This window comes from Heliangelus exortis, chromosome 2 (genome assembly GCF_036169615.1).
Source record: "Heliangelus exortis chromosome 2, bHelExo1.hap1, whole genome shotgun sequence".
Taxonomy (NCBI): Eukaryota; Metazoa; Chordata; class Aves; order Apodiformes; family Trochilidae; genus Heliangelus; species Heliangelus exortis.
In genome coordinates this window covers 77,213,961-77,240,977 of record NC_092423.1, presented here as the reverse complement: position 1 = coordinate 77,240,977, position 27,017 = coordinate 77,213,961, and the positions used below count along the sequence as shown (strand labels likewise).

Genomic DNA, 27,017 nt, shown 5'->3' with positions numbered 1-27,017 from the left:
TGAAGTACACTTAATGCCTTCATAGTGAAATGTGTTAGCAGCTAATTTTAGCTGTCTGCAGCATAAACTTAAAGTTGCTTGGTGCTTAACAAGGTACAGTAGGTAATTTAAAAGTGAGGCTTAGATGAATGAATATCGTAACTTACTTTATACCGTGGTAAGTAACTTCACTTGATGGAATGGTGGCTGAGGTGCTTATTTTTGTGAAGTGCATTTTTGGGTGTAACTTTCTGATGTAAGTACTTTTGAATCTGTTGGGAATCAACAGCATCATTCTTTTTGCCTTAATCTTAGTGGCAGTTTTAGAGGACAGTCTCATATTTGAAAGGTTTTTTTCAGTATAAATAATTTATCAAGAATTTTAAAGCTAAAGTTCTTACCTGTAAATATTACCATATCAAAAATTATTCCTGAAATTGCACTCTTTAAAAATTTGCTGTGAATGGGTGCTGATGCTTGCAAGTAGAAGTGTGTAGTTCACACTACTGCATCCTGTCTACTTGACCTGAGTCAAATAGTGGTGTAAAGCAAAAGAGATATTGGGGTTTTTTTTCTTTCTTTTCTTTTCCAAAAGGTCCTGGCAACTCTAGTGAATGATACAGCACACTACCCAGGGCCAATTTCCCTGGTAGTGTAGGAACTCCTAGTTCTGCTTATGAATTGTAGTGGTGGTGAAGTCTTGCTTTACACTGTATTTTCAGAGGGAAAGAAGAGAAGAGGGAGTTAAGCATGATATTTCCATCCCTCATTACTCCTTTTAGGACCTTGCTTTATGTCACTTAACAAAAATGTAGTCTGTTTCCAAGATTTCTGAATTTCCAGGTTGTCCAAAGTTTATTTTAAACCCCTTAGAAAGGATCTGAAAGATGATAGATGTTACGAGATAACTTGTAAGCATGTGGCATTCTCAAAAGGCATTAAATCAGTGAAAGCAGACCAAGTGAAAGCTGAAGATAAATTTAGGGGAAGATGATAGATAATGAACCAGAGCAGATGAGGTCTAGGGAAGAAGTGGTTGCCATTGTGCCTTTGTGAAGGTAGTGACTTCTGATGTAAGAATGGAGCAAACAGCTGTGGGCAGCAAGACCAGATGGAACTGATCTGGCAGTATCCGTGCTTTCAAGTTTCCATTGCAAGTGAAGCTCAAATGAAATTAGAATATCATAGTAGTGCAATTGATAAAACAAAAAATTCCCAACAAAGCTAGCACCACCACTAGGACTTAACCATTGCAAACTAGAACTGTCAGGCTTTCTAGCTGGAAACACAAAGCTAAGGAAGACTGTTGAGTTACTGACTTACAGAGTATTTCATACAATGGGTTGGATTGGAAGCAACCTTAAAGATCATTTAGTTCCAATGCCCCTGCATGGGCAGGGACACTTCTCACCAGTCAGGTTGCTCAAAGCCCCATCCAACGTGGCCTTGAACACCTCTGGGGAGAGGGCAACCTGTGGCAGTGTCTCACCACTCCCACACTAAAGAATTTCTTCCTAACATCTAACCTAAATTTCCCCTCTTCCAGTTTGAAACTGTTTCACCCTTGTCCCATCACTGCACCCCCTTGTGAAAAGTCCTAAGTCCCTCCTTAGCTTTCTTTTAGGTCCCCTTTTCAGGTACTGCAAGGGTGCTGTATGGTCTTCCTGGAGCCTTCTCTTCTCCAGGCTGAACAGCCCCAACTCTCTCAGCCTGTCTTCATATCAGAGGTGCTTCAGCCGCCTGAGAAAGGGCTTTCAATGTACTTCTTCTTTTTTTTTTTTTTTTTTTTTTTTTCCCCCCTCTTCCTTTATATGTACAACAGTTACTTAGTTTTAATATTTGTATTTTCTCCATGGAGAAGAGAATGCTCAGGTGGTACCACATCACAGTATTCAAAGGGAAAAAAAACCTATTTCTGTAGTTGCTTTTCCTCTGACAGAAATTACAGTAGACCTGATGTGATTTACTCCTGACTTTTCCTCAGTCATCACAAGCCAGTTTAGCCCTATTTATTGAGGTGTTAATAAGGGTTTTGTACATGAAAAAAAATTACTGTTTTTTTCATAATTTAGTACCTCTGAAGATGTACTTGGATAGAAGATAATTCTTTCTCCTTATTTGTGTTCTGTGTAGCTCAGTCAGGGTTGTGGCTGTTTTGTTTTGTTTTGAAAGTGAATTTAGAAGTAAATTTTGTACAACAAGTGGTGTACAAATGAGGACCACGATGCTAATAAGTTATCTGAATTTGTTAAAATCTGTGTGTTCCTTGCATATCTTAATTATGTTAGTGTAGCTGTGATGCTCAAACTGTTAAAGAAAGGTCAAGTTAATGATTGAGATAATAGTTGGAGTGAGGAAGAGAGTTATTTCTGAGAGTTCAATTCAGAAATAGATCTTGAAGTAGGTATTTTTTTGCCAGGGCAGGAGGCAAGGTAGTACAGAAGAACAAATAGTTCTGTGAAGTACACCTTACTTTATGTAGCTGATAACTGCAGAGTCCCAAAGCTCATGAGCCAGCCTGACTTTTAGTATTTGTACATACAGATTCTGGAATAAATTCTGCATTAGAAATATTAGTTCTTCTTGAAATCAGTCTGACAGGCTGGACTGTTTTATCTTGGTCAAAGTAAAAAAATAACTTGTTCTGTAGAATGCAAATGCTTGGGTGCAGCTTCCCTGGAAATCCTGAAATAGAAAAGCTTCTTAGAGATGTAACTGTGACGTATGACTGGAGTGCTGGATGCAGTTTTTTTGTTCAGTTTAATCTGAAATCTGCTGAAGGACAGCTATGCTTACATCTCTGTAAGTTTACTTACACAAGGAGAGTATTTTCGTAAAAGGCGCAACTGTCTTGGTTTCATGTGAGGAGATAGCACTTGATAACTTGTTCCATTTTTCAAATGCACCATAAACCCCCACTGTTTAGCTTTTTACCTGGGTACATTGAGACTAGGTAAAAAAGGCATTTCCTGAGAAAAATGCACTACTCAGCCTGTTGTATTTTACTGTCATTTGGAGACCATTGACAGGACTGCTCTTAGTGGTGTGCACTAGGCAGAAGTGATTCATGTTGGGTGACTCATGTGAGTTCATCAACTACTCATATGACACAACTTGGCATAAACAAAGACAGAATATTTCGGTCTGGTTGGGGCTTTAGATAAAAGGAAAGAGGTAAAAATGGAAGTCATGCCAACTATAATAGTAACTTAATATGTTTTTGTTACACCAAGACAAATGGGGGGTTGAGTTGAATAGACTCTTGTGAAACAGGAAATTCCCACCTGATGCCTCTTACATTCTTTTAACATTCCTGTTTGTGTATGACACAGGAGCATCTGGAAAAAAGCAAATTACTTATTCATTAGAGAAGGCCTAGGAAAGCTTTCAGTGTAGCTGACAGAAAAAAAAAAGTCTTTGGGACTTTTTTGCATGTTATTTATAATTTTGGTATCTTTTTTAAGTCTGCATAGTGAATTTTTTTTCACCAAAAATTAAGGCTCTGTTAATTTCTTCAATACTTATCTATACCTGCTATTTGCATGGCAAGTTTTGTCTCCAGCATACAAAAATTTCAGGATATGGTTTATCAGAAATGTAACATCATACTTTATGAATAGGTTTTCTCTGTGGAGTATGTGGAGCTGGGGACCAACCGAAGTAGCATTGAAAATGACATAAGGAATATGGGTTCTTTCCTTTGCCATGTTGGAAAATGGCATGATACAGAAGTTGCTGTGTGGGAAAGGCCGGGAGGACTGATTTGAGGTGACTGAATGTAACAAGGCATTTGATTTAAAACAATTGGCGAGCGATAAAGATGATTCAGAATATGTTCTTCCCTGCTACCTGCTGATTTTGGAAGAAGAGTATCCACTCTGAACAATGAAGCAATTTTTCTGGGGGGTTGGAATCAGTAGCATTTGCCAGTTCAAATGTAAACTTTAAGATCTGTAGTTCCAGGTGGTGCACTGAGAAGAGCATTAAGGGCTGCAGTAGACTGCCAGCTGAGTATGGTACTTTTGGAGCCCCCTGATCACTTTGGAGCTGAGCTGAGGTCTGAGCTGCTGGACTCAGCCTTGTCATTTATCCTTCCTCTTTCTCGTGGCTTCTGCCTGATTTTTATCTTGTCACTTGCAATGTAGAAATCCTCAAAGCTTTCTGCTTGGCAAGTGAGTTGGGATGGTCAAGACTGGAGTTGCCTCTCCACATTAGAGCAACACAACTCAGTTGTTTTAAGTCTTGTGCCAATTAAGAGGGTCATGGAAGGTAGGAATGTGAATTTCTTTTTAAGATTAGGTTTCTGGCATTGCTGCTTGACAGAGATTCAAAGCTGCTTTTGCTTCTTCTGAGTTTGATTTGGTGCCTCACAGGGAACATGTCCAGTGCAGACAATCCCTCGACAGCTAGACTTAGTGTCTCTAGCAAGCACACACAGGCTCTGTTGGGAGGCTAGTGATGAATATTTTAGTGACTGGTTCTATTCATTTGCTTTTTGGCCTTCCTTTCTAAGAAAATTTTTTTAAAACTTTGTTTAATAATGTGGATATACAATGGGAAGCTGATTTACAGTGAGAAATCATTCAGGACAGAGCGTAATTAATGTTTTCCCTTGTTTCTATGAGACGGGAGAAAACAGTCCACACATCTGTGGTTGAAAACATGCATGTGAAATTTAGCTTGTAAGAATGTGTCTGTGCTATTGTACAAGTGTTGAGAACCACAGTTTACTGACCTGAATTTAGGATTTAATAATAGTAATATTTTGTTGTCACTAGCAAGGACATAAAATCGCATTTTAGTGTTCAGCTATATTAAGTCTGCGCAATTTAATGAGTAAGATGAATACGTGCTAAACCAGATAATTTTTTTCCCTTAGATAATTGAGTGGATTCGGTATTTCCTTGTTTTACATTGCTAATAAAATTAAGAGCTGTACACTGACAATTCATCATCTGCACATCAGAAGAGGATAAAAATGTATATTAAATGCTTTAGTAGTATCTACCTACTCATCTAGAATATGCCCTAGGTGTAAAATACTGTACACCTAAACTCTGTGATAGTAATAGTTAACCCTGAGTATTATCTACATAGCTGCTTACGAAATAGCCTAACTCTATATAATAGCATAACTATATTTAAATTTAATCTGTACAACTGCTAATTCAAAACTTAAATGCAAAGTACAGTTGGTGCAGATATGTCATACTACCAGTCAAACTTGAATGTGACTGTAATGTGCAAGTGTAATGCTGTGGTGGGGTTTTTTGTTTTGGTTTGGTTTTTTTGCTTGGTTTGGTTTGGTTTTTTGTTTTTGGGAGGTTTTTTTGTTTGGTTGGTTGGTTTTTTTATAACATATACTTATTGTAGGAATTGTGACAATATGATGATTGATACCTTAAAAATTAAATGTCGAGGTGGTCCCTAAATCAAAGTGTTGACATCTCACTTGAAATAACTTTAAAAAAAAAGTGGACATTTATGAAAAGGTGTAGTCTCTAGGTTTTCTGGAAGTATTCTGAAGAGTGTTGCATACAAGGATGGTGTTGTGCTTTGGGGTCTTTTAACATGTTTAATTTTTCAGGTGGCAGAGATAAGCGTGGAGGTCCCATTCTAACTTTTCCAGCTCGTAGTAATCATGATAGAATACGGCAAGAAGACCTTAGAAGACTGATTTCATACTTAGCGTGTATTCCCAGGTGAGTGATGGACATTTGATAGGCTCTGAAGTTATAAACTGAAGTAGATGGATAATGGTGCAGTACTGAACAGGTTAAGAAAATGACCAAATTCATACCAAGTTCTGTCAGTTCCCATTTTCAAACTGCTTTCTGGAAGAGACCAGAATGGCTGATCTGCTTTAGCTGGCCATAGTTTGTCTTAGAAATGGCACTGTCATGCTGTATTACTGTCACTGTGTTGAAGGTTGTGAATACAACTCAATGGCTTTCAGTACATGAGTAATTAGAAACATTTCTTTATCATTCACAGTATATCTTGTGTGTACTGAGGTCGGCACAACACTCCTGTTATTTATATTAGATAAGTTAATAGTGTCCTGATATAGCACAAGAATAACCAGAAGAGAGACACGTGAACTTGTTTGTAAAGGTCTTAGATAAAACTGTGGAGAGATCTGTGAAAGTACACATAGCATTATATTATCAACAGTTGATATGCTAGTTGATCAGCTATGAATTAAAATATGCTATTTGAATACACTGGCAGCAGTCAAATTTAGTGCTTCTGTGTGTGTATACACACCCACATATATATATAACTTTATATATATTTATTTTAAAAGTTATGTAAACTAGTTTACATAGAACTCAGTTTCTAGTAGTAACTGAACTGGGGACAAATATGGTTATAGACTTCAGGTCTATCTCAGGATCTGCCAGCATTCTGTGCAGACTGGAGCAATGCTGGCTTTGCTTGAATATTTTTGCTATAACTTCTAGAAGTAGTTTTTCTTACAGTTGAAAAAAACCCAACCCTTGGACAACATTCCTGAGTGCAATATCTTCCATATTTCTATAATGTGTTAATTTATAGGCAATGTTACTTGCACCTGATGTAGTCAGGTTTCAGATGGACAAAAATGCCTTCCTAAAAATAACTTCAAGACATCTAGTCAAGTATGGCTAATTCAGCCAGCATTTGTCTTGATAAACTTTTCAGAAATGGTGGGTTTGTGGGATTTTTTCTTCTTTGTTTTGTTTGGTTTTTGTCTTTTTTTTTTTTTTTTAAGCCAATTTTTAAGCCAACTCTTCAGAAACTTGTATTGTCTTCTACTCTGCTCTATCAATAACTCGTCTTTCTACACTGTGACCACTGTGACTGTGTAAAGTGTGCCAGTGAGGCTTTCCTACTTCTTGGACACTGAAAACCTCACCACATGAATTCCAGAATTGCATTTACATTAATCACAGTCCTGGAAATGATTCATGTGTTCTAACAGTGGAAATTAGATCCCTTTTAATAGTCCATTGCCTATGATGCATTGGTTTTCAAATGTTTTCCCTTTTTATCTTAACAAGATTATGTAGAAAATTCTACTAGAAAAAAAGTAAATCAGAATTTCTGGTGTTGGTGGTGATTGCTGCACTTGATTAGTGGCAGGCACAAAGTATCCAAAAGATACTGATAAACAGAAATCTTCCATTCTCAAAAGAGTTGCCTGAGAATTTGGGTGTAAGGTCTGTTGACTTGGACAGCAAAAGCGAGGTCAAATTTTGTAGAAGCAGGTTCATGTAGTTTTCTTCACAACCATAAAATCCTTTCTTATCCATTAACTGTCCACAGATTGATCTCATTACAGAAGGTATTGTCAAGAAAGGTGGGGTTTTCTTTCACTCTGCAGACTAATACTCTTAACTCATAATTTGGGACTAGATCTGCTTAAAAATGTTGCAGAAGTGGTAGGTAAGAACAGTATGCCACTTTTTTTTTTCCCTCTCTTTTTCTCTCTTTTTTTTTTTTCTTTTTTTTTTTTAGAGGATCCCCTCAGGTGTTAGAAAGGCATGCACACTGTCATCAGTAAAGTGTGCATTCTGAAGAGTCAAGTGTAAATTAATTACATAGCATTTCTTCAGTAAACTATGTGCTTAATTTGTATCTAAGGTGAAGGAGAAACTAGAATGGAAGATGAATCATTGTCAGTATAAACTATGAAAATGAAAGAGGAGATAAAGAGAGATTATTAAATCAGCAACAGGTGTAAAGCTGTTACCCGCACAGAGTCTGCAGAGGGGTGAGAGAAAAGCTTCTCGAGAGGTTCATGAGATCTGTATGAGACAACAGTGAGACCCTAAGGTGTGAGGCTTGGCTGAGGAGCCCACGCTTGTCTAGGCAATGTGGTGCACTTGAGGATTGTGTTTGAAGTTGTTACCTTTGCTTGATAACCTTTTCTTCTTTCTTCTACAGTGAGGAGGTGTGTAAACGAGGATTCACCGTCATTGTAGATATGCGTGGCTCAAAATGGGACTCCATAAAGCCTCTGCTGAAGATTTTACAAGAATCCTTTCCATGTTGTATTCATGTTGCACTGATAATCAAGCCAGACAATTTCTGGCAGAAACAGAGGACTAACTTTGGCAGCTCTAAGTTTGAATTTGAGGTAATTTTCCCTATGGTGTACAAACATGTATTTCTTTCGTGGTTTTATGTGTGCCTCGCTATTGATCAGCATCTTGAAACCTCACAGATAAATTATGTTCTAGAGGAGAGGAGGGGTTAAATGGGCCAGTGGTGCTGGAGGGAATATGGTTTTCTTCATGTATTTAAGCTGGTGCATGTTGTCATTTATATTCTTATTCTGAGGATGAGAAAGATGAAATTTGGGTTTTACCTCTAATGGTAAAAAGTTGTCTCATCTGTTTGTTGTGTTGGTCTGCATTGTGGTAATGATATCACCAGCATCCAAAGGAAAGCAGCTATCTGAATCTCACTGTATCCTCCTGCTGCTTTACAGTACACAAAGTTAAAATTTAATCAAAACAGTAGTTGAAAGAGTGCTTGCTGTTTTCTCCTTAAGTGTAGTGAGCTAAGAAAAAACTGTTTCTTCTATTTGGGGAAATACATGCGAGACAGGAGACTGAGAATTAGTGTTTGGAAAGAAGTGTATGAGAGAATTTAAGACACATGGTTTTAACGAGCAAAATAAGAAAAACGGGAACTTGAAAGAAATTTCAAATTCATTTCAGTAACAGCATTTTTAAAAATGTTTATTTTTTAGACAAATATGGTGTCTCTGGAAGGCCTTACCAAAGTAGTTGATCCGTCTCAGCTAACCCCAGAATTTGATGGCTGCTTGGAGTACAACCATGAGGAGTGGATAGAAATCAGAGTTGCCTTTGAGGACTACATTAGCAATGCAACCCATATGCTGTCCCGACTGGAGGAACTGCAAGATATATTGTCAAAAAAGGAAATGCCTCAGGACCTGGAAGGTGCTCGCAATATGATAGAGGAGCATTCACAATTAAAAAAGAAAGTCATTAAGGCCCCTATTGAGGACCTTGATGTGGAAGGACAAAAGCTGCTCCAACGGATACAGAGCAGTGACAGCTTCCCCAAAAAGAACTCTGGGTCAGGAAATGCGGACTTACAAAACCTTTTACCCAAAGTATCCACCATGCTGGACAGGCTGCACTCAACGCGGCAGCATCTGCATCAGATGTGGCATGTGCGGAAATTGAAATTGGACCAATGCTTTCAGCTCAGGCTGTTTGAGCAGGATGCTGAAAAGGTAAGGGGCTGGGGGAATGGAGGATAAATGGGTGCTGCTTGATGGACTTGAAAGAAGTGCCAAGGATAACTGGAAAGAATAATTTTTGTCTTTAGAGTAAATCACTCGCCTTTTAATGAGAAATAAAGTATTTCTTTATTGAGATTGACTCTTGAGTCCTTTGGAGTAAAGGATATGGAATAGTAATTCTAAGCTGTGAAAAAACCTCAGGTAGCTCTAACCGAATAAAATTTTAAGTCTTAGTGGCTTTAAAGCTCTTGCTTTGGTAACTTTTAGTTCCAGATAGTTGCTTTTGCATGTGTCAAGCAGAGATGAATGCTGTATGCTTTATAAATACAGATAACTAAGGACTACACTGGTCTCCTTTTGAAGGGACCATTGGGATTTGAGTGACAAGCAGTCAACAAAGTCTGAAGAGGCTGACACAGGGAACTGCTTCACTGATGCAGGATTTAAAGTCCCAGGCTAAAAACTGATTTATTTCTTTTGACAGTACATATGTCATTAACAGGGCACTGAGTGATCTTAAAATGTTTCAGGCTGACCAGTCATCAAATGAGAGAGCCCTGGATTGTCATGGAATTTGAAGAGGAAATATGGCAGACAGTGGAGTTCTAGATGAGCTCAAATAAGATCTGTTTTCATATAGAAGGATTTGCAGTCACTTATTATTAACTTGTTACCATGGAACAAATAGCTTTAAGGAAGGATGGGGAGTTTTTTTCTGGGCATAGAAGTAACCTAAACTGTGCAGTCAAATTCTAAGTATGATCTTTGCCAGGCTTCTTAACATTTTTTGTAAGAATGCTTGAACTGAGTGAGGTCAGTTAAGCCAGTGTCCTGCTCTCTAGCAGTGGTCATAAGCAGATGCATGGGGAATACTAAAACCAGAGTAAGAATATATAGTACTTCTCTTTTCTCCTCTTTCCTCTGTTTTCTTCTCCTGTGCTTTCCCTTACTCTCATAATTTTAGTGCAGTAATTTCTTTACATTACTATTGATGTTTTCTGCTGTGTTTAAAAAACTAAATTTTTTGAAAGTAGCACTTAAAGTAAGTGTTTACAGAATAGGTACAGGAGCCTATGATTGTACTTTTTGTGTCAGATTAGATTTCATAGCACAGAGCTTTTTTATCAGAGTATGTCTATAGTTTAGGTGTGGGAAAGTGCTGGATCTTTATTGAAAAAATGAAGTATAGTGGATGGAGAGCAATAAACATGTTTGTTTTGGAAGACTTGCACAACTCTTCACTCAAGGAATCTGGGCTGGTTCAGGAGAAAAATAGGCGAATTCTAATTGGAATTGCCCTGTAGGTTATTTGGTGGTAGCAAAGTCAGACTACCTGGGTCACAAGCTGGACCGGTGTCTGTTTTGAAATAGTGTTCTATGTCTTCACTGTAGCCTAGATAAGAATCTGAAAATTTAAACGTATGTGATCAGCTGTCTCAGTTGCCTAAGTGCTTAAAACTATATGGTGTTCGTTTTGGTTTGGATTTGTTTTGTTTTGTTTACAGTCCTTACAACATTGTGGTCTACTCATAATTTGATTTGTCAGTTACCTAGGTGAAATAATTGAGAATATTGCTCTGTTAGCCATCATATTTTAAAAGATCTTTAAAAATTGAGTACTGCTCATTCCTACCATTTTTTTCCTGAACAATCTTTTTTGGCTTATTTAGAGAGGAGGTGGGTCTTTGGAGCTGATATACAGCAAAGATTTCAAGACTATTGTGAGAGGGATGGAAATTAAACATTAGCATTTTGCTGTGTTGCTTCATTGTTGAAAACTTTATCTTGCAGTGCTGCTGTTAACATACCTATCTACCTTCAGTGATGGTCATTGTCAGATAAGACCTTTCCTAAAATTTGTTTGAATATTAAAATACTTTTTTAAAAAACAACACAAAAATAAGCAAACAAAAAAACAAACACAGAGTCAAACACATGTAAACATTAAACTTATCTGGAAGAAGGTAATTTGTAACTCCTCTTAAGTATAGTTTTTCAAGTTGTTTAGCAAAACAGAAGTTGCTTTCCAATCTGCTATAAAGTTATGAAATAAGAATATTAATATAAACTTGCTGCTGAAGTACTTTATCAGCAAGAATGAATTTATAGTTAATTTCCATGACTTGCCATTTTCATTCTAAATTACTAAGGTGCTGACATCATGAAATGCTGACACTGGAGAATGTATAAACTTGGTAACTCAGGGCTGTGCTCCAGCCTGATTGTTTACTTTGACTTCTTTGTAGTAATGAAGTTTATTATTTTATGATTCTGAATATGCTGTAGCTTGTTGAGATAAACACCTATAGTAAATAGTTTACAACCTCAGCTGCTTAGTCCAAAACCTCACGTTTTGGCACTGGTTTTGTTAAACTATAGGGTAACTTAAAACGCAGAGAGCATCGCAGTTTTAATTTTCATGTCCCTAGACTGTTTACTGTGTTCACAGATTTCTCACATTACTTGCCTATGTTTTCTGCCCAGACAAATCAGTGATTTCTTTTTCCTTAATATTTTCTTTTAGATGTTTGACTGGATCACACACAACAAAGGCCTGTTTCTGAACAGCTACACAGAGATTGGAACCAGTCATCCCCATGCCATGGAGCTTCAGACACAGCACAGTCACTTTGCCATGAACTGTATGGTAAGAACAGGCCTCACTTCACAGCACTGACAGCACCTGTTTGTTCCCTGTCAAGGAAGAACTTGTAAATCATACTTAAGTCATTTGTTCTGTTACAAGTAGCACAAATTTGTATTTGAGCAGTAAAACTATAAAGCACAAAGGAGGAACTTGAACCACGTGTAGAGGTACTGTGATCAACTAACAATTATTTTGTTGACCAATGGCAATATTCAACACAACCTCAACTCTTCTGAAGTATAATCATCCAAACTTCTGGAACCTAGTGTGTGTGTTTGAGTACTGTGTTGGTTCTTGTGGGAAATTCACTGAGTCTCGTGCAATACAGTATTTAGCACTCTATACAAAAAGCAGTAGCTCTCAGCATCTTCTGAATAGATTGCAACTCAGACAAAAAAATTCTAAGTAGTAATGATAAACAGCTGAGCCTGGTATAATAATTTTCCATATTTTCAAGAAGACAAACTTCTAATTTCTGGCACACTAGAAAGCAGAGAAGACTTTTTTTTTTAGAGCAGAGAAACTTTTTTTTTTTTTATTCCTCCCCCCAGATATGATGTTAGGATTAGCCGTCAGTAGGCTGCAATTAAAAGTTTGAATTTTAAGTAGCAGTGAAGAGCTGCTTATTTTCAGTTTCATGGCTTCCTGTTTGGATACTGGGACTAAATTGTCAAGTACATTTTGGGTTGTTTTCATGATGAGGATTGTAGTTGTTTAATTAACTTTGGGAATCTGGGCCTAAATCTAGTCCCTGTCTGTCAGCTCAGTGAAGGAAGAACACTACTGGTCTTGTTAGAAATTAACATCCTTAGCAGTCCAAGGATGAGAATTGGATTCAGGTCTGGTCAAAACAATCAACTCTTGCAAAAGGGTGGTTTTGTAGGACAAAACTGGTCATTGTGGAAATGGAGAAAACTTAGGAGAAATAGGAGAAACTTAGCTAGGTTATACATCTTGCTAAAATAATGGAAGGACTAGTAAGGCAGTTACTGTGTATGGTATAGCTGGAGTTAAGGCAATAGAAGACACGAGTAAGGAAGTTACATTTTCTTCTTTAGCAACTCAGCTATGTTTGTAAAAGTTAAAATTCAATACGAAGTTTTTGAAAAGAGTAAAGCAAATGCTGAGGAACATAGATGCTGAGGAACATAGTAATTAAGTTATGCACCTCACTGTTGCTCATTGTTCTGCATATTGTTTCTGCATATAGAGCAGAAATAGCTCACAGAAGGACTGTAGAGGTCATTGACATGAGTGACTATTTTTGTACTTTGTATTTTGGACGGCCTTCTAGCCAATTCTTGGTCTGGTACTTTAAAGGTTAAATTCTTCTACTGTCAGCCTGTCCTGGTATTAGTCACTGTTGTCCCCTTTTCTTCAAATTGGATGACTTCCCACACACACACTTCCATACTGTTCATATGCTATCAACAGTAGGAAGCACTTGAGTGATGTAGCATAATCCCCCCTGCTGTTTTTGTTGTTAGTCTTTTGCTGTTAATCTCCATTCTGCCTGTAGAAGTCAAATGCATTTATTACAGAGGACTTTTACCAAGCCTGTACAATGATTTCTTGAAGCACATAAGCAGTAGCTTAAATATGGGGGAAATTAAGCAGTCCAAATATTTAAGAGGGGAAAAGCACACTGCAGTTTTTCTTTGTGTTGCTATAGCAGATATCCCCCTCGAAAGTGGTTATTTGGCACAGAATAGAAAAATACAAATTCAAAATGATAGGTTCCTCATTTTGACTTGAGCACTGTTCAGATTTGCTGGGATTTATTTGGTTAAATAGCAAAAGCCTTGTATGTAGATTTGGGGAAAAAAATAAACCAAATATGACATATGACTGATTTAAGCTGATTGAATTTTGGCAGGTCCTATTTTTCATTAGCTTTTAACAGGAAAAATGTTGGGCACTCTGATTCCTGCAAGCATGTTCAGCTTCTGCCTGATCACTCTTCACATACAATCTCTTCTTGACAAGCTACTGTTTGTTCACTGGGCTTGTCAGTGTAGCTCTTCAGCAATCAGAATTGATTTAAGATCTCTTACATGAATGCTCTAATGTTCAAGTTAGAATTTGACTTCTAACCCATGTACAAATTCAGTTGTATGGAGCAGAGGAAGGAAGGAAGAAAGAATGACTTAATATATTTAGGTGTATTACATGCAGGAGAATTCAAAGGCTTTTCAGTGTGGCCCTAATTGGACCCTACCTCATTTCACTTTCCAAATTGTATCCTTTGGCTCATTTTAGGTGGAGAAGGGCTATTTCAAGGGTAAACGCTGCCCAAGCAGCTAAAGGCAACCTCTTGCACTTGCTCACAGCTTAAGCCAGATAATTGATGTTGCAGCTGCTTTTCCCAACACATTATGGTTGCCACAGGGCATCTGTTCCCTTCACAGCAGGTGCTACCCTCTGTCAGTAGCTGTCTCTCCCATCTCCCCTTACTTCCCAAATAGCAGCTCTGCTTACCAAGAGTTGCAGGAGGACAACTTCTGCAGCTGCTTATGCCAAACTTGGGTGAGAGTGACGGCCTTTGGGTGAGATGCCAAAAACTTAATCTAGTCTTCCAGTCTGAAATGAGCCACCTGGATGTAAACCATTATGAAAGCTACGTAGTTCCTGTCATGAACAGGAGCTAGTTGCACCAAGGACAAAGAGGATTTGCTGAATATTGCTTTTTTTCCTTGTAATGGCTTTCTGCCATTTTTAGAATCTGGTTTTCCGTATTACGGCACAAAGTATTTGGAAGTATAAACCAAATGTTGCAAAACAGAGATGAATAGTACATTGGGGGAGGAGATTTAGATGTACTTTTAGCAGTTTTGTTAGCAAGTGATATGTCTAGGAATCTTGTGTTCTCAGTGTGTGATAGGTTTATGTGGTTGCACTTGAAAGTAAACAGGAGTAAGTCTGTGAAAGTGTGAAGCTTAATACATAGACTGGTTCTCATTGCAATGAAGCAGTTCCAGAGAAAAGCTGGATAGGTGCACTGATGCACATTGAAGATGGACGTAAGTTTGGTTACCACAGGTTCATGCGGCTGAAAAGGCTGCTGCCTGAAAGGCAGTTCACATATGCAGCTGCAGGTATGTAACCTGCTGTTAACTGAATTTAACAGATTGCACTGATAAATGTCAGGGCTGTGTCTTTACAGGGCACATAGATTCTGTGTTCCATCAATATGGGAAAAATAAACTTAAAATAATTGTCCTCTCTAAAGATGAGGATGGATTTTCAGTACCATTTATAAAGCCTACTTTCAGCAACAGTAAATTGCTGTTGTCAAGTAATGAGTTAAGTACAGGTTAAGTTTGAGTTAAGCACTGCTCAGTTTCAGCTTGAAGTTCCTCTTTGGGTGACTAAACCAATGTTTCATTTCTCAAAAAGTTTTAGTACCTATGAAGGGAGAAACTTTCAAATAAGGCATCATAGGAGTTGCAAATACGAAAATTACCTGATGAGCTTTTTAACTTTCTATGTGTGCTTGCTGGAAAACAAGGGAACAAAAGGAGTCACGTGAAAGATGGGTAGAGGATGTTATCAACTTAAGTATTTTCTTCTTGCTGGACCAAAAGTCCTTGCTTTCATTACAGCTTCACTGTGCCCCTCATTACACTAGTGAGGGTCAAAAGGATTGGATAGTGATGTAGACAAAAGGAAACTTTCTTTGGAGAAAGCTGTCATTGGCTACTATGAAAGAGCATGCTCTGACTACTTGTTGTCTGAGGGAGGATAGGACCATCAAAAAAAGTTATGTTTATTAACCATAATCCAAAAAGCCTTGTTTCAATTGTTAGCATACTGCTAACTTGATTAATGTTCTCAGAACAGTGTGTTTGCATATACACAAATCACTTTATTAGGGCAGTAATCAAATAGTTAGTTCTCATCTAAAAAGAGAATACCAGAGATGTGGAGCGGTGAGAGTTTTGGGAGCTTAAAAAAAAAGTATGAACACAACACTTAGGTCTTACTTTGTTTTCAGAGTTAAAAGTTACAAACATGACTTACATGGCTTGGTTTGCTCAAATCCAACCACAGGGCTGGTACAAATGAGAACGTTAGGGAGGTCAGGTTAGGTAAAATCATCTTAGCTGACAGCTAGTGTGTCTTTTTCTCTTCCTTTGTACTACTGCTATGTTTCACTCTTGATTTTCTTTTTATTTCAATATATATTTCTATAACCATACAGAGATCTGACTTGAGATAGACTTAAGTACTGTGGAAATTCTAGAACTGCCCTGGGTCCTCTGAGATTTCAGCAAATGAGAGTAAGACCAAAAGACTGTGAACCGTGCATTCTCAGATTGTTTTGAAGTGCAGACTTTCACAGAAGCCTTGGAGTGCAGAATGATGAACAGCAGTGAACTAGTTCTGTTGTCTTGGGGAGGACATGTCTGTTTTGTAGGTTTTTTTGTTGCTGTTTTGCTCAAAACTACTAGATCACTTAAGCAGGGCTTTCAATAAAAATAAATAAGTAATAATAGTTATTTGATAAAGTCCATCAATTTCCCAACCAATCTAACATCTCTTATAGACAAAGTAAAGACACTAAATGGAGATGGGGCAGTAGAGCAGGTAAAATGTATTCTGTCAAATTTTAGCTAGTTCTGCATAACTTTAGTTTCAGCAAACCATGGATTTGTGATTTTCCTGAAGTTCAGGGGTGAACGCACAGCTGTGGATCCTGGTCAGACTGGGAGGAAGTTACTGAGTACCTATCTGTAAGGGAATCTTTCTCATACCAGAGCAGTTAATGCTTAGACACAATGTCTGGATGCCACCAACCTCAGAAGAGATTGAAAGGGCAAAACAAGTTCAGCCTGTTTGCAGCTGCTGAGGAGCCCTCTGACGTCAACAGGATGAAATATAGGCTAGAAGGAAGAAGCAAATAAACAGCTTTTAAAAAGCTATCAGCTGGTGACATGTTCATGTCAATGGATCATGAGCTAAAGGAATAGACAGGCATGCATCTTCATAGAGGCAGATCTTATTTTATTCTTGATACTTCTTGGGGGTGCTGAACTTAAGATTTCTAAATAAATTGCTCTGACTCAGTCAGTCCTACTAGAGAACCAGGTCCAGTTTAGAGCCCCATACTTAATATTTTAATAGGAAACACCCAGATGAAAACGATGTGGCTTTAAGGAGAAATTGAAGGCATGGACATTCACTATGAGAAAGAGAAGGTAAGTGAGAAGTAAGAGAGGGAAGAAGTTGATGGTGTTGTTGGAATGTATTCTTGCAGTAACATTCCTTAGGCTCACCATGAAAACTGTAGGAAACAGATGATAAAGACATTTACAAAAAAAATTTTTCACTTGTTCCAGTCACGATAGCCATGATTACATAGTTACTTGAGAATATTTTGCAGATCCTTGTACCAGTTGAAGAACAGGCTAAATGCTTTCCTCACTTGCAGTCTTAATGTTTGGGTTTTTTTCATGGGAAGAGAGGTGATATCTTTAGTTGCTTTGCAGTTCTCATCTTTGAAGTCTGGATTGCCAAACTGAGAGTTCTACTGTTGCTGCAAGAATGGGAATAGAAGAGTTGTTAGAAAAAAGATAAATTCATTAAAGCAAGGATTATTTCATACATTAATGCTTCACCTTGTCTTGGTGGCCATTTATGTGTGAAGTGGCAGATGGTTTGAAAATTCCATTGCTAAAATATTTTCATCACAGATTAATAGTTTAAACTTGCTACAGTTGATATAGAGCTGCCAGTTAGGATGCTTATGGACCATGTCGCTGAGGTGGTTGTTTTTAACACTGAATGCTTAATAGCCTGTGTCAGAAAACTGCTATTGGAAATTTTAAAGCTAAACAAACATTTTCTAAATGTGTGTGGAAAAATCAGAAAATAAAACAGAACCTTCAGGGCATATGCCAGCTTTATTTTGTATTGAGTATGATAAAGTTCAGTTGAGCTGGCAGGTTGTCACCTGTATTTTTCCCCTGTGTGCTTACCTTTCAGGCACACACTGAAGAATAATGCAGTGCACTACAGCTTGTGTTGGGCTACTCATCTTCATTGCCTTGCTAAACAGTACTTTTTTATATGTATGATCCCTTTAGGGAATAACTCTGCCATGAGGAGCTTTCCAGAGATCGTAAGGTGTCTTCAGTGTTCATCTAAAAGGCATTGTGAGAGATAGTAATTGTTATAAGTACATTTGTATACTTACTATACATACAGTAATTCAGTAACTTGAACTGTTCCCCTTTTAGTTTTGTTACAATAGTTATGTGTAACACAATGCAAGAAATGAAGTATCACTTTTGCCTCTCACCTTTTAGACTGCTGATGCACATTTACAAGCTGCAGATGTTTCATGCAGATTCATATGATGAAAATGAGATGGCTGAACAAGTCTTTAACAGTTATTACCAGACAGCTGATGCTTCTTAACTGAAACCAGGATATAAATCTGCGCAATGAATAAGACATCAATCCATATGAATGAGTATCACCTTGCTTGGTACTCAAAAAAATGTGAATTTTCATATAGTAATGGCACTGGACCTGCTGTTATTTTAGAAAATGGAACAAAATCCATTAACTTTCAAGAGTCAGTTAAAAACAGTCCAGTCGTAGTGTTTTACAATTTGAATTTATTTTCTTTCTCAACTAAATCTATCTCCTTTACACTATAAAATGCTGAAACTTAAACCTCTAATAGGTATACAAGTTAGTGAGGGATATGATGAGAGGGGGAGGTTGAGATTATTTCAGGATATTATTTTTATTTTTAATGGAAAGGAATATATGGAATGTGTTCAACTGTCAGCGTATTAATTTATATTATACTGCTACAGGGGCTTTTCCTCCACACTTGTGGAGTCAAATTGCCATGGGAAAATGAATGCATTTTAACCACAGCTCACTTGTGATTTAACTTCACATTTATGTTGCCCTGTCCTTTATATCTAACTGACACTCCAGAATTGCTAAAATTCTCTTATTATGATACACAAAAAGTTCAAATGTCAGGCTAATACAGCCTTTATTCTTTTTTATTTTTGACTCGTGCTTTTTATATAGCAGTATAAAGACCTGACTTTCCAGATTCATTTAGCAGTCTTGTGTTTATGCTGCATGCACTTTAATAGGTATAAATGCTCTCCAGTCTTTTAAAATTTGTTGGAAATAGCAGTTTTGTACTCATATAGTTCTTCAGATGTGCTTAAGAGGAGAGAATAGACGTGCGTGATAACTTAAAATTTAAAAGGCAGTATTGTGAAGGCACGCTCAGAAGGAAGAACACTCAGTTTATTATGTGGACCAACTGGGATGCAGGCTGTCAAATATACATGCACACAGTTACAATTAATAGAGACCTTTGCCAGTTACCACTCAAGTGAGTCCACACAGTGAATCCTGGGGGAACTGCAACACTTGCTTCCCAGCCAGTCAGTGTCAGGCTCTGGGCAGTGACTCCACCTTGGATGCTCGGTGTCTGTGTGGCATTGGGTGTCCACATGCCAACCTTCTCCCCTAACCTCCCTTAGTAATAGGGGTATAGTCAGGTTTTGGCACAGGCTGCCCATCAAATCTCTCAGTAGTAATATAGCCATGCAGTTAACCAGCAATTTCAGGATTTGGTCTTCTGTCACTGGTTGATTTCTGACCTTTACTGAGCATTGGTGCAGTCAGTCCTCTCTGGCTCATTGAACTCAGTTTCTCAACCCTTGATCAGGGTAGGTTGGGATGCTGTTGCTGACAGGTAGCTGACTGCTCCTTGGCATTTCCTGCATTTTTGAATTCCAGACTGCACTACATGGACAAGAGGGAAAAATAATTCAGTCTAGAGTGTTGAGATTTTAATGTTTCTTACTGGTTTTTTCCCAACCATTCTGTGTGATAGTGTCTGGCAGTTTGAGCCCACACATAAATTTTTAGGATATAGGCAAGAACAAGTGCAGCTAACACAAATAGCCAATGGAGATGGCATTTTGTGCTGCAGTTAGTGCAGAAGGAGCCAGCAACTCTGCTCAGAACAGCATCTGTGTGGTGATGCATCTCACGGCATGGTCCCCAGCTGCTGTGGGACTGGCTATCCCTGTAACATCAGTGGCCTCAAGCCAGAGGGAGTTCCAGAGGGAGGATGCATCTCTGCATGCCTGGGACTGCAGGGAAGGCCTGTGGCCTCTTGCCAGGACTGGCACAGCAGGAGATGGTTTTCTTGCCCACAGGAGGTGTGCGGTTATTAAGGGTCTGCGTCACCAAGTAATAGAGCTGCAGGAATTCAGCAATCTGCACAGCATCAGAGATAATGAGAGATTGACCAGATCTTTTCCAACACTGCAGCTTCAGCAGTCCAAACTACCAACTATACTGAAGGGATGAGGGACAGAAAGAGTCCGTGGCTGTCTAGGAAGTAGAGACTCCTATTATGATGAACGTTGGAAGATAATGGCTTCAGGCACTAGGAGGAAAGTTTTGGCTTCACCTGTAGATTTGTAGCTACAGAATAGGTTCACAAACCTCATGCTGATAAGGAGCCAGGAGCTGTCAAATAAGGCATCTAGGCCATCTGAGCCACACAGAATACCAAAAGAAAGAGACAAGTGATAATAAAGGGAGACTTCTTTCTGCAGGGAACAGATAACCCCCCATCTGCCAACCTGCCAACCTTACCCATTCTTTATGGAAGTTTTTCACTTGCTGGGAGCTTGGATTTTGGACATTGCGGAAAGACTGCCAAACCTTGTCCAGCCCTCAGACCATTATTTGCTGCTGCTCTTCCATGTGAGCACCAGTGATACAGCCAGGGGTGCCCTGGAAAGGTTGAAGCATGACTGTATGGCTCCAGAAACAATGGTCAAGGGCATGGGAGCCCAGGTGGTTTTCTTCTCAGCTCTTTTCTTGAGAGGGTATATAAATCCTGCAGGTCAACAACTGTGTACACAGATGATGTTGGCAACAGGGTTTTGGTTTTTACAACCACAGAACCCTCTCTCTGATGATCAAGGATTGTTATTCAATTAAGTGGGACAAAAGTATCTTTTCCAGGAGGCTAAATAGCCCCTTATGAACAGCTTTAGGGTAAGAATACTGGGAGAGGGAGAAGACAGACAACAATGAAGTGAGCACGTGGTGGACTGGGTTGGCGAGCAAAGCGCCTGCTGTAATGTGGATAAAAGGGACCCTGTAATCAACAAAAGTCTGAACTGAGGGTTACTTCAAGTGTATATGCACAAATTAGGATGTGCCTACAGAGGACAAAATTATGTGGAAAGTTCTCATTCCATTTCTGGGAAGCCACCATGATCAAGTTCTTTTCTGAAGTATATGTATGACATGCTTGTGTTGTACCAGGAGTGACTGAGGGAGCTGGAACAGGTTGCCCAGAGCCACTGTGGTCTTTCCATCCTTGAAGGTTTTTAAAACCTCATTGGACTTGACTCTGAACCTGCATTGAGCAGAGGTGTAGACTTAGATGATCTCCAACCTTAACAATCCTGTGATTCTAAGAACTTAATTCTAGATGTATAAGAGTCAGCCCAGTATAAAGAAGCATCAACTCAGCCTTATATACATGTAACTCTGGAAGAATTTCTCAGAAACCTTTTGAGGGTGAAGTTTTTTTTGTTTCTGGCTTTGCAGGAATTATAAACACTTGATTGCATCCTTTGATAAAATATTGTCAGCTCATGTAGAATCGGAACAGGACCAGATTTTAGGCACTTTAGGCCAAAAATGTTTAAGTGAGCTAAAAGGAAACAAAATGGGTGATTTAAGGGCCATCATTGAGTAAAGCCAGTATGCTGGAGAATTGTTCTGATCTTGGATTTTATTTGCCTAGTTTTTAGTGCCAGTTCTGAGGCATTATAGTGATGGGAAAATAACAAATAAAAGTTTTTAACTACTTAGGACTCTTGAGTTTTGTATTTTGTTACTTAAAAAGTAGAAATACTTTCAGAAGCTGATGTAAAGATTTGTAGAGTGATGTTCTACACTTGCATACCATAGATCAAGCGCTTAATAAGTACACTTTGATTTTCCTATATTGTGTGTATCTGAATGTCATGTTGATTTGAATATCTGTAATCATTCTTACTGAGGCTGTTGCAAAATATAGTTAGCTTTCCTTCTATATTGTAATAATGGGTCATTTTATGTTGTTAAAGTTTTCTGTTAACATTATGGTGAGACTGGTTATTTCACATTGTCCTTTTCCCTTGTCAAGAATACAGTTAGACTGTTAAATTATACACCTAGATTCCAAAGTCAGGAATGCACAGACTTGGCAAATAAATCCAGTCTATGAAGCAGGACTGCAACAAAGAAGAATTTTATGGAAGTATTCCTCTGTATCTACTTGGTTTGCTAACTTCCACTATTTCTTGCCCCTTCTTCTTCACAGAATGTGTATGTCAACATAAACCGCATCATGTCAGTAGCAAATCGCCTGGTTGAGTCTGGTCATTATGCTTCACAGCAAATAAAACAGATTGCTAGTCAGCTGGAGCAAGAATGGAAGGCTTTTGCCGCAGCCTTGGATGAACGTAGCACATTACTGGATATGTCCTCCATCTTCCATCAGAAAGCTGAACAGGTTAGTGAACGGGGAGGGGGCCGACAAGTTTCTATGCTGGAATGGTAAGTTGTGCTGCTTGCTTTTGGTTTAGATGGAAAACAGTGAGTGAAAAGGTTGGCAAGAAAGCCAAAGCATTCCTTTCTTTTGATTTTCAAACTTTTTCTCCTCAGGATAATCCACTGCTCTTATATTCTCCACCAAGTGCCTTGCCCATGTCAATGCAATATAAAAATTTGCCAGTTTAGAAGTGTGACTCAAAATGGCCATGAATGCTTAATTATAGCCTTTAAGTTAAAAGAAGGAAGGAAAAAAATAGTATATAAAATAAATGTGTAAATATTTAAAAAATATCAGTATAACACCTTTCCTACCTCCAGAAATCATAAAATTGTTCTCTCTCTGTTGTCACCATTCTGCCCCAGTCAGTTCTTGAGTGTCAAGATTTATCTCATAATAGTTGCTTACAGAAAAGTAAGCTGAAAGTTGGACTGGAAGTTGAGAAGTTAATTAACTGTCTTCTGAATCTGAAATTGTGGTGGGAGATGTTTACTCAGTATCCCATAAGAGATTCCTCTTATATTAAACAAAAATTTTAGCTTTAGGCCTATACCAATTATTTTAATTAAGCCATTAATCGTGTGGAGCTGCCAGAGAAGAGGTATATGTAGGGGAAATGGGGATATTTATTTTAAAGTTAATAATCTTAATGGTGAAAGAATGATTTGCCCTCAAGGGAATTCAGTTCTGAAGGAGCTGCTCTGTGTGTGCTGTTGAGTCACCCATTGATATTAGACTTTGCATCTCTGGTGAGCTTGGAGAGCAAAGGTTTTTGAATTGTTATGGCTGACTGAAGCTGTGGTGTGCTGTATGGCTGCTGTAGAAACTTATTTTCATTTGCTATGCTAAATTGGAGCCAAGAAAAGGTCTTGTGTCTGATATAACTTTAATTTGGAATAAATGAAGAAACCACTTGGGGCTTGATAACAGCAAAAATGGAGGGAAGCAGCACACTTCATTTTAAGAAATTTTTTATCTATTTTCTTCTACACAGATATTCAGCTTCATAAATGTCCAGAAATGAGAAATGTGAATGCATTAAGATGCAAATACACATTAGTGGTGACATGGGTTTCACTGTCCTTGGGCAAATTAAGATAAAGTATATAAGCTGATGCCACTGCAATAAGTATTTTTAACACAGAAAAAACACATTGAAAGGAGAGGAAGGAATTATTTTCTGGTTTAAAAGTTACCAATCAGCTTGAAACATTTAATAGTGTGGTACCTTATCAGTATTAATGCTTTTCTAATTGCTTGGGCTGTCTAGGTTTATGGTTAAATGCCTTACATGGAGGAGATGGTGAAATATGAACAGATAGGCATGCCTTAACTAATGTGCTCTCCTTTTTCATAGTAAAATGAAAAGTCAGGGTAGTAAATTTTGTGTATGTGTGCTGGGCATCTGTGGTAAGGGTAGGTGTTACCTTCTGCAGCATTAAATATAAGTGTAAACAGGAGGAAAGAAAAAAATGAGACAAAATAGTGGAGCATCTTCTGGGATTAATTGACTTTCTTTAATTGTTCCTTCTGCAATTTTAATTTGATGATTAACTGTGATGGATCATCATAGTTGGTTTGTAAAATACCTGGCTATGATATATTAGCTCTGTCATTAACAGAGGAAAGTGGGTTCAAGGGAACAGCTCATGGAATGAGAGGGATGACCCTTTTAGAGACTAGTGAAGTTCAACATATATAAGATGATTAAAAAATAAGCAGCCAAAGAAATAACACACCCGTCTTGAATTTGTGTTCCCCTGTAAGTGATGGGTGAGTGCCAATGCCTACTGTCAGACACAGTGAAGACTGCACCCAGCTACCACTGCCTGCTGACTGGTGCAAGAAATAAAGCTCTGTGGTCCCACATGGAGTTTCTTTCAGTGTTCAGTGCTTAATGTTAGAGATTTTAAAAACTGTTCCTTTATGAAATGAGAAATAAATATCTTAAAATCAAGTACTCTATCACCCTTTCTCCAAGCTTTCAAATAATAGTGGAGTACTAGAAATGATCTGTTACTCTTTTTCCTCAAAAGACGACGTTCTCCGGAAATTAAGACACTTACGATGAGAGAAATGGCTTGGTCTCTTAAAACTTTTGAGACTTGGACTTCACATAATGACAGCAAAATTAGTGTACAATACCATGTGCTTGGCTGTCATAGGTTTAATACCTATGAAAACTCCTATGACACTCCTAGAAAAAAGCTTTTTTTTTTTTTTTCCTACTTTCCTTTCCTAGCATAGCAAGGGTATAAAATTCATGCCCCCTAGCTGTCAGAAATAAGTTCGCAGAACTTGTGCCGTACATGCAGCTCTGATGGCAGTTTCTTGTCTGTCAAGACAGCTTAAGCTTCAGGGACAAATTAAATTGTCTGCAAAAGAGATTTTGTTGCAGGATGCTCAGTTTCTTCTAAAAGGCTTGACTTGGAAGCTGTGCCAACATAGCTGTGTGCTCTATGGTCAGTGATAGTCCTAGGAGACACCACTCCTCCCCCTCCCCCTGCTTAATATGTAAATCCTTTACATGCTTGCTGCTATAGTAGCTTGCCAAATGGATTTAGTGCTTCCCTATGTGTAGAATCACACAATGTTAGGGGTTGAAAGGGACCTTTAGAGATCATTTAAGTTAGTGCTTTGGGGACTGAGTTGTGAGTTTGCTGTGTTTTAACACTGCTTTGCTTCCTTGATGATCTCTTTTCAGCAAAAGACAACTATGGTGTGTTTCAGTGAACAGTTGACCATTAAATATTTGTGTGTGTCTGTACACTTAAAAAGTAACTTGGTTTTCTGTATAAAGATATTAAAAAGGTGAGGTGATTCTTTATGGTACCACAAACATCTACACAGGTAAATGCTGAGGGTCTGGACTTGAAAGTTGTTGCATGTTTGGGCTCTTTTTCTAGACAAGACCATAACTGGCTTTTATGCATCTGAATTGGTAGGTGCAGGGTAAAGCGAACATTTTGTTAGCTGCAAAGTCTAGGAAAGGAGCAGGAGTAAACTTGAAGCATGAGTATTTCCAACAGTTCAAATAGTTCTGAAGGCTGACAACATACAGCTAAGCCCTGCCTGTCTGTGAATGGCCGGAAGAATTCCATATAACTAAAAGCACAACCATAGTCAAATTTGGGGGTTTTTTTTCTGTTCTAATAGAAGCTTTGTTTTGGTCAATTCAGAGAGAAATACATGACACATTTTTCCCCTTAATGAAAGTCATTTTAGTGGCTATCATGCAGGTTATCAGTCGTTTTCTATGTTATCAACGTGTGCACTTATTGATAGAACCCAAAATTAAGCAAAATGCTTTTTCTCTCTTCTAGTACATGAGCAATGTGGACTCATGGTGTAAAGCCTGTGGTGAGGTGGAACTTCCCTCTGAACTGCAAGATTTAGAAGATGCAATCCATCATCATCAAGGGATATATGAGCATATTACCTTGGCTTACTCTGAGGTAAGTGTCTTGTTTGATTCCTTAGGTTGCTGACATGATAAAATGGTGAAATTTTATGAAACTGACATTGCTTATTGCTTATTTTGTTGGAAATTCAAGTGACAGGCATCTTTTTTGATTTGGTATGCTGGACTTTGCTACTACTCTTCAAAAGTTAAGTAAGTCTCTTAATCTGAAAGAAATTTAAGAGGCAGGTTGGGACCATGTGTAGTACAAACAGCCCAGGCAGAGTACTAAGGATGTTTTAATTTACATTTCTGTTTTACCACTTTGTATTAGCAGTGTGATGCTGTTGTTTCAACACTTCCTTGGAGGGAAGCTAGCAAGGCATTCTGTTGGTATGAGTTGCTTTAAGTGTGTTTTGAAAATACACCTCTGAAATTGCCTTACAAAAAAACCTTAACCATCAAAGGACATCACTTGACAATTCTGGAGTTTTATATTTTGTTCTGCCAACCTCAAAGACACTTTAATGAGACAGTGTGCCTATTTAGTCACAATGCATAAGATTAGATTATTCTGTACTCCTGCTGTAATCTTGGTTTCTGCACACAATGAACTGTAATAGTTCATAGTATTTCTAATAGATGTTTTTACTACTTAAGATAGAACGTGTATTCTGAAGATGGGCCTAGAAAGCAATGACAAAAGTATCTATTGTTTTTCTTTGAATATTGAGTTCTCATTTGCTTTAGTAATCTGAAGTAAGAAATCAAGTGGGTATCAACTTCATAATTAGGTGAAAGGTATTTTCTGTGTTTCTTATTGAGCTTTTCCTGCTTTCTTTTTCCAGGCTTATTCTCATCACAGGGTAAAACTATTTTTGCTCTTAAGTTAGACTGATGTTATTCTGGATTAAATCCAGTAGTTTCTCTTCCCACTAAAATTGCATCTAAGTATGCATTTGATTAAATCATGGTGAAAAATGATCAGTGGATACAGTATAGCTTAGGCCACAGCTTGCACTTTCTTTTAGAAGGAGGTCATGTAGGACTGAAATACTGGTTGTGATTTATGCATTACATTAAAGATAAAACTACATTATGATGAGCCAGCTCTATTTAT

The 27,017-nt window shown here is 38.1% G+C and overlaps 1 protein-coding gene across 5 annotated transcripts in view; it reads left to right on the top strand.

Annotated features, from left to right (window-relative positions):
* Positions 1-27,017, top strand: part of TRIO (trio Rho guanine nucleotide exchange factor) — a 246,764-nt gene that overhangs the window by 70,772 nt on the left and 148,975 nt on the right. For all 5 annotated transcript variants that reach the window (XM_071736663.1, XM_071736660.1, XM_071736662.1 and 2 more), the window contains exons 3-8: positions 5,567-5,681; positions 7,909-8,101; positions 8,720-9,232; positions 11,766-11,888; positions 22,267-22,458; positions 25,821-25,952. In XM_071736663.1, coding sequence (XP_071592764.1) covers positions 5,567-5,681; positions 7,909-8,101; positions 8,720-9,232; positions 11,766-11,888; positions 22,267-22,458; positions 25,821-25,952 — 1,268 coding nt within the window. The remainder of the gene's footprint in view (positions 1-5,566; positions 5,682-7,908; positions 8,102-8,719; positions 9,233-11,765; positions 11,889-22,266; positions 22,459-25,820; positions 25,953-27,017) is intronic.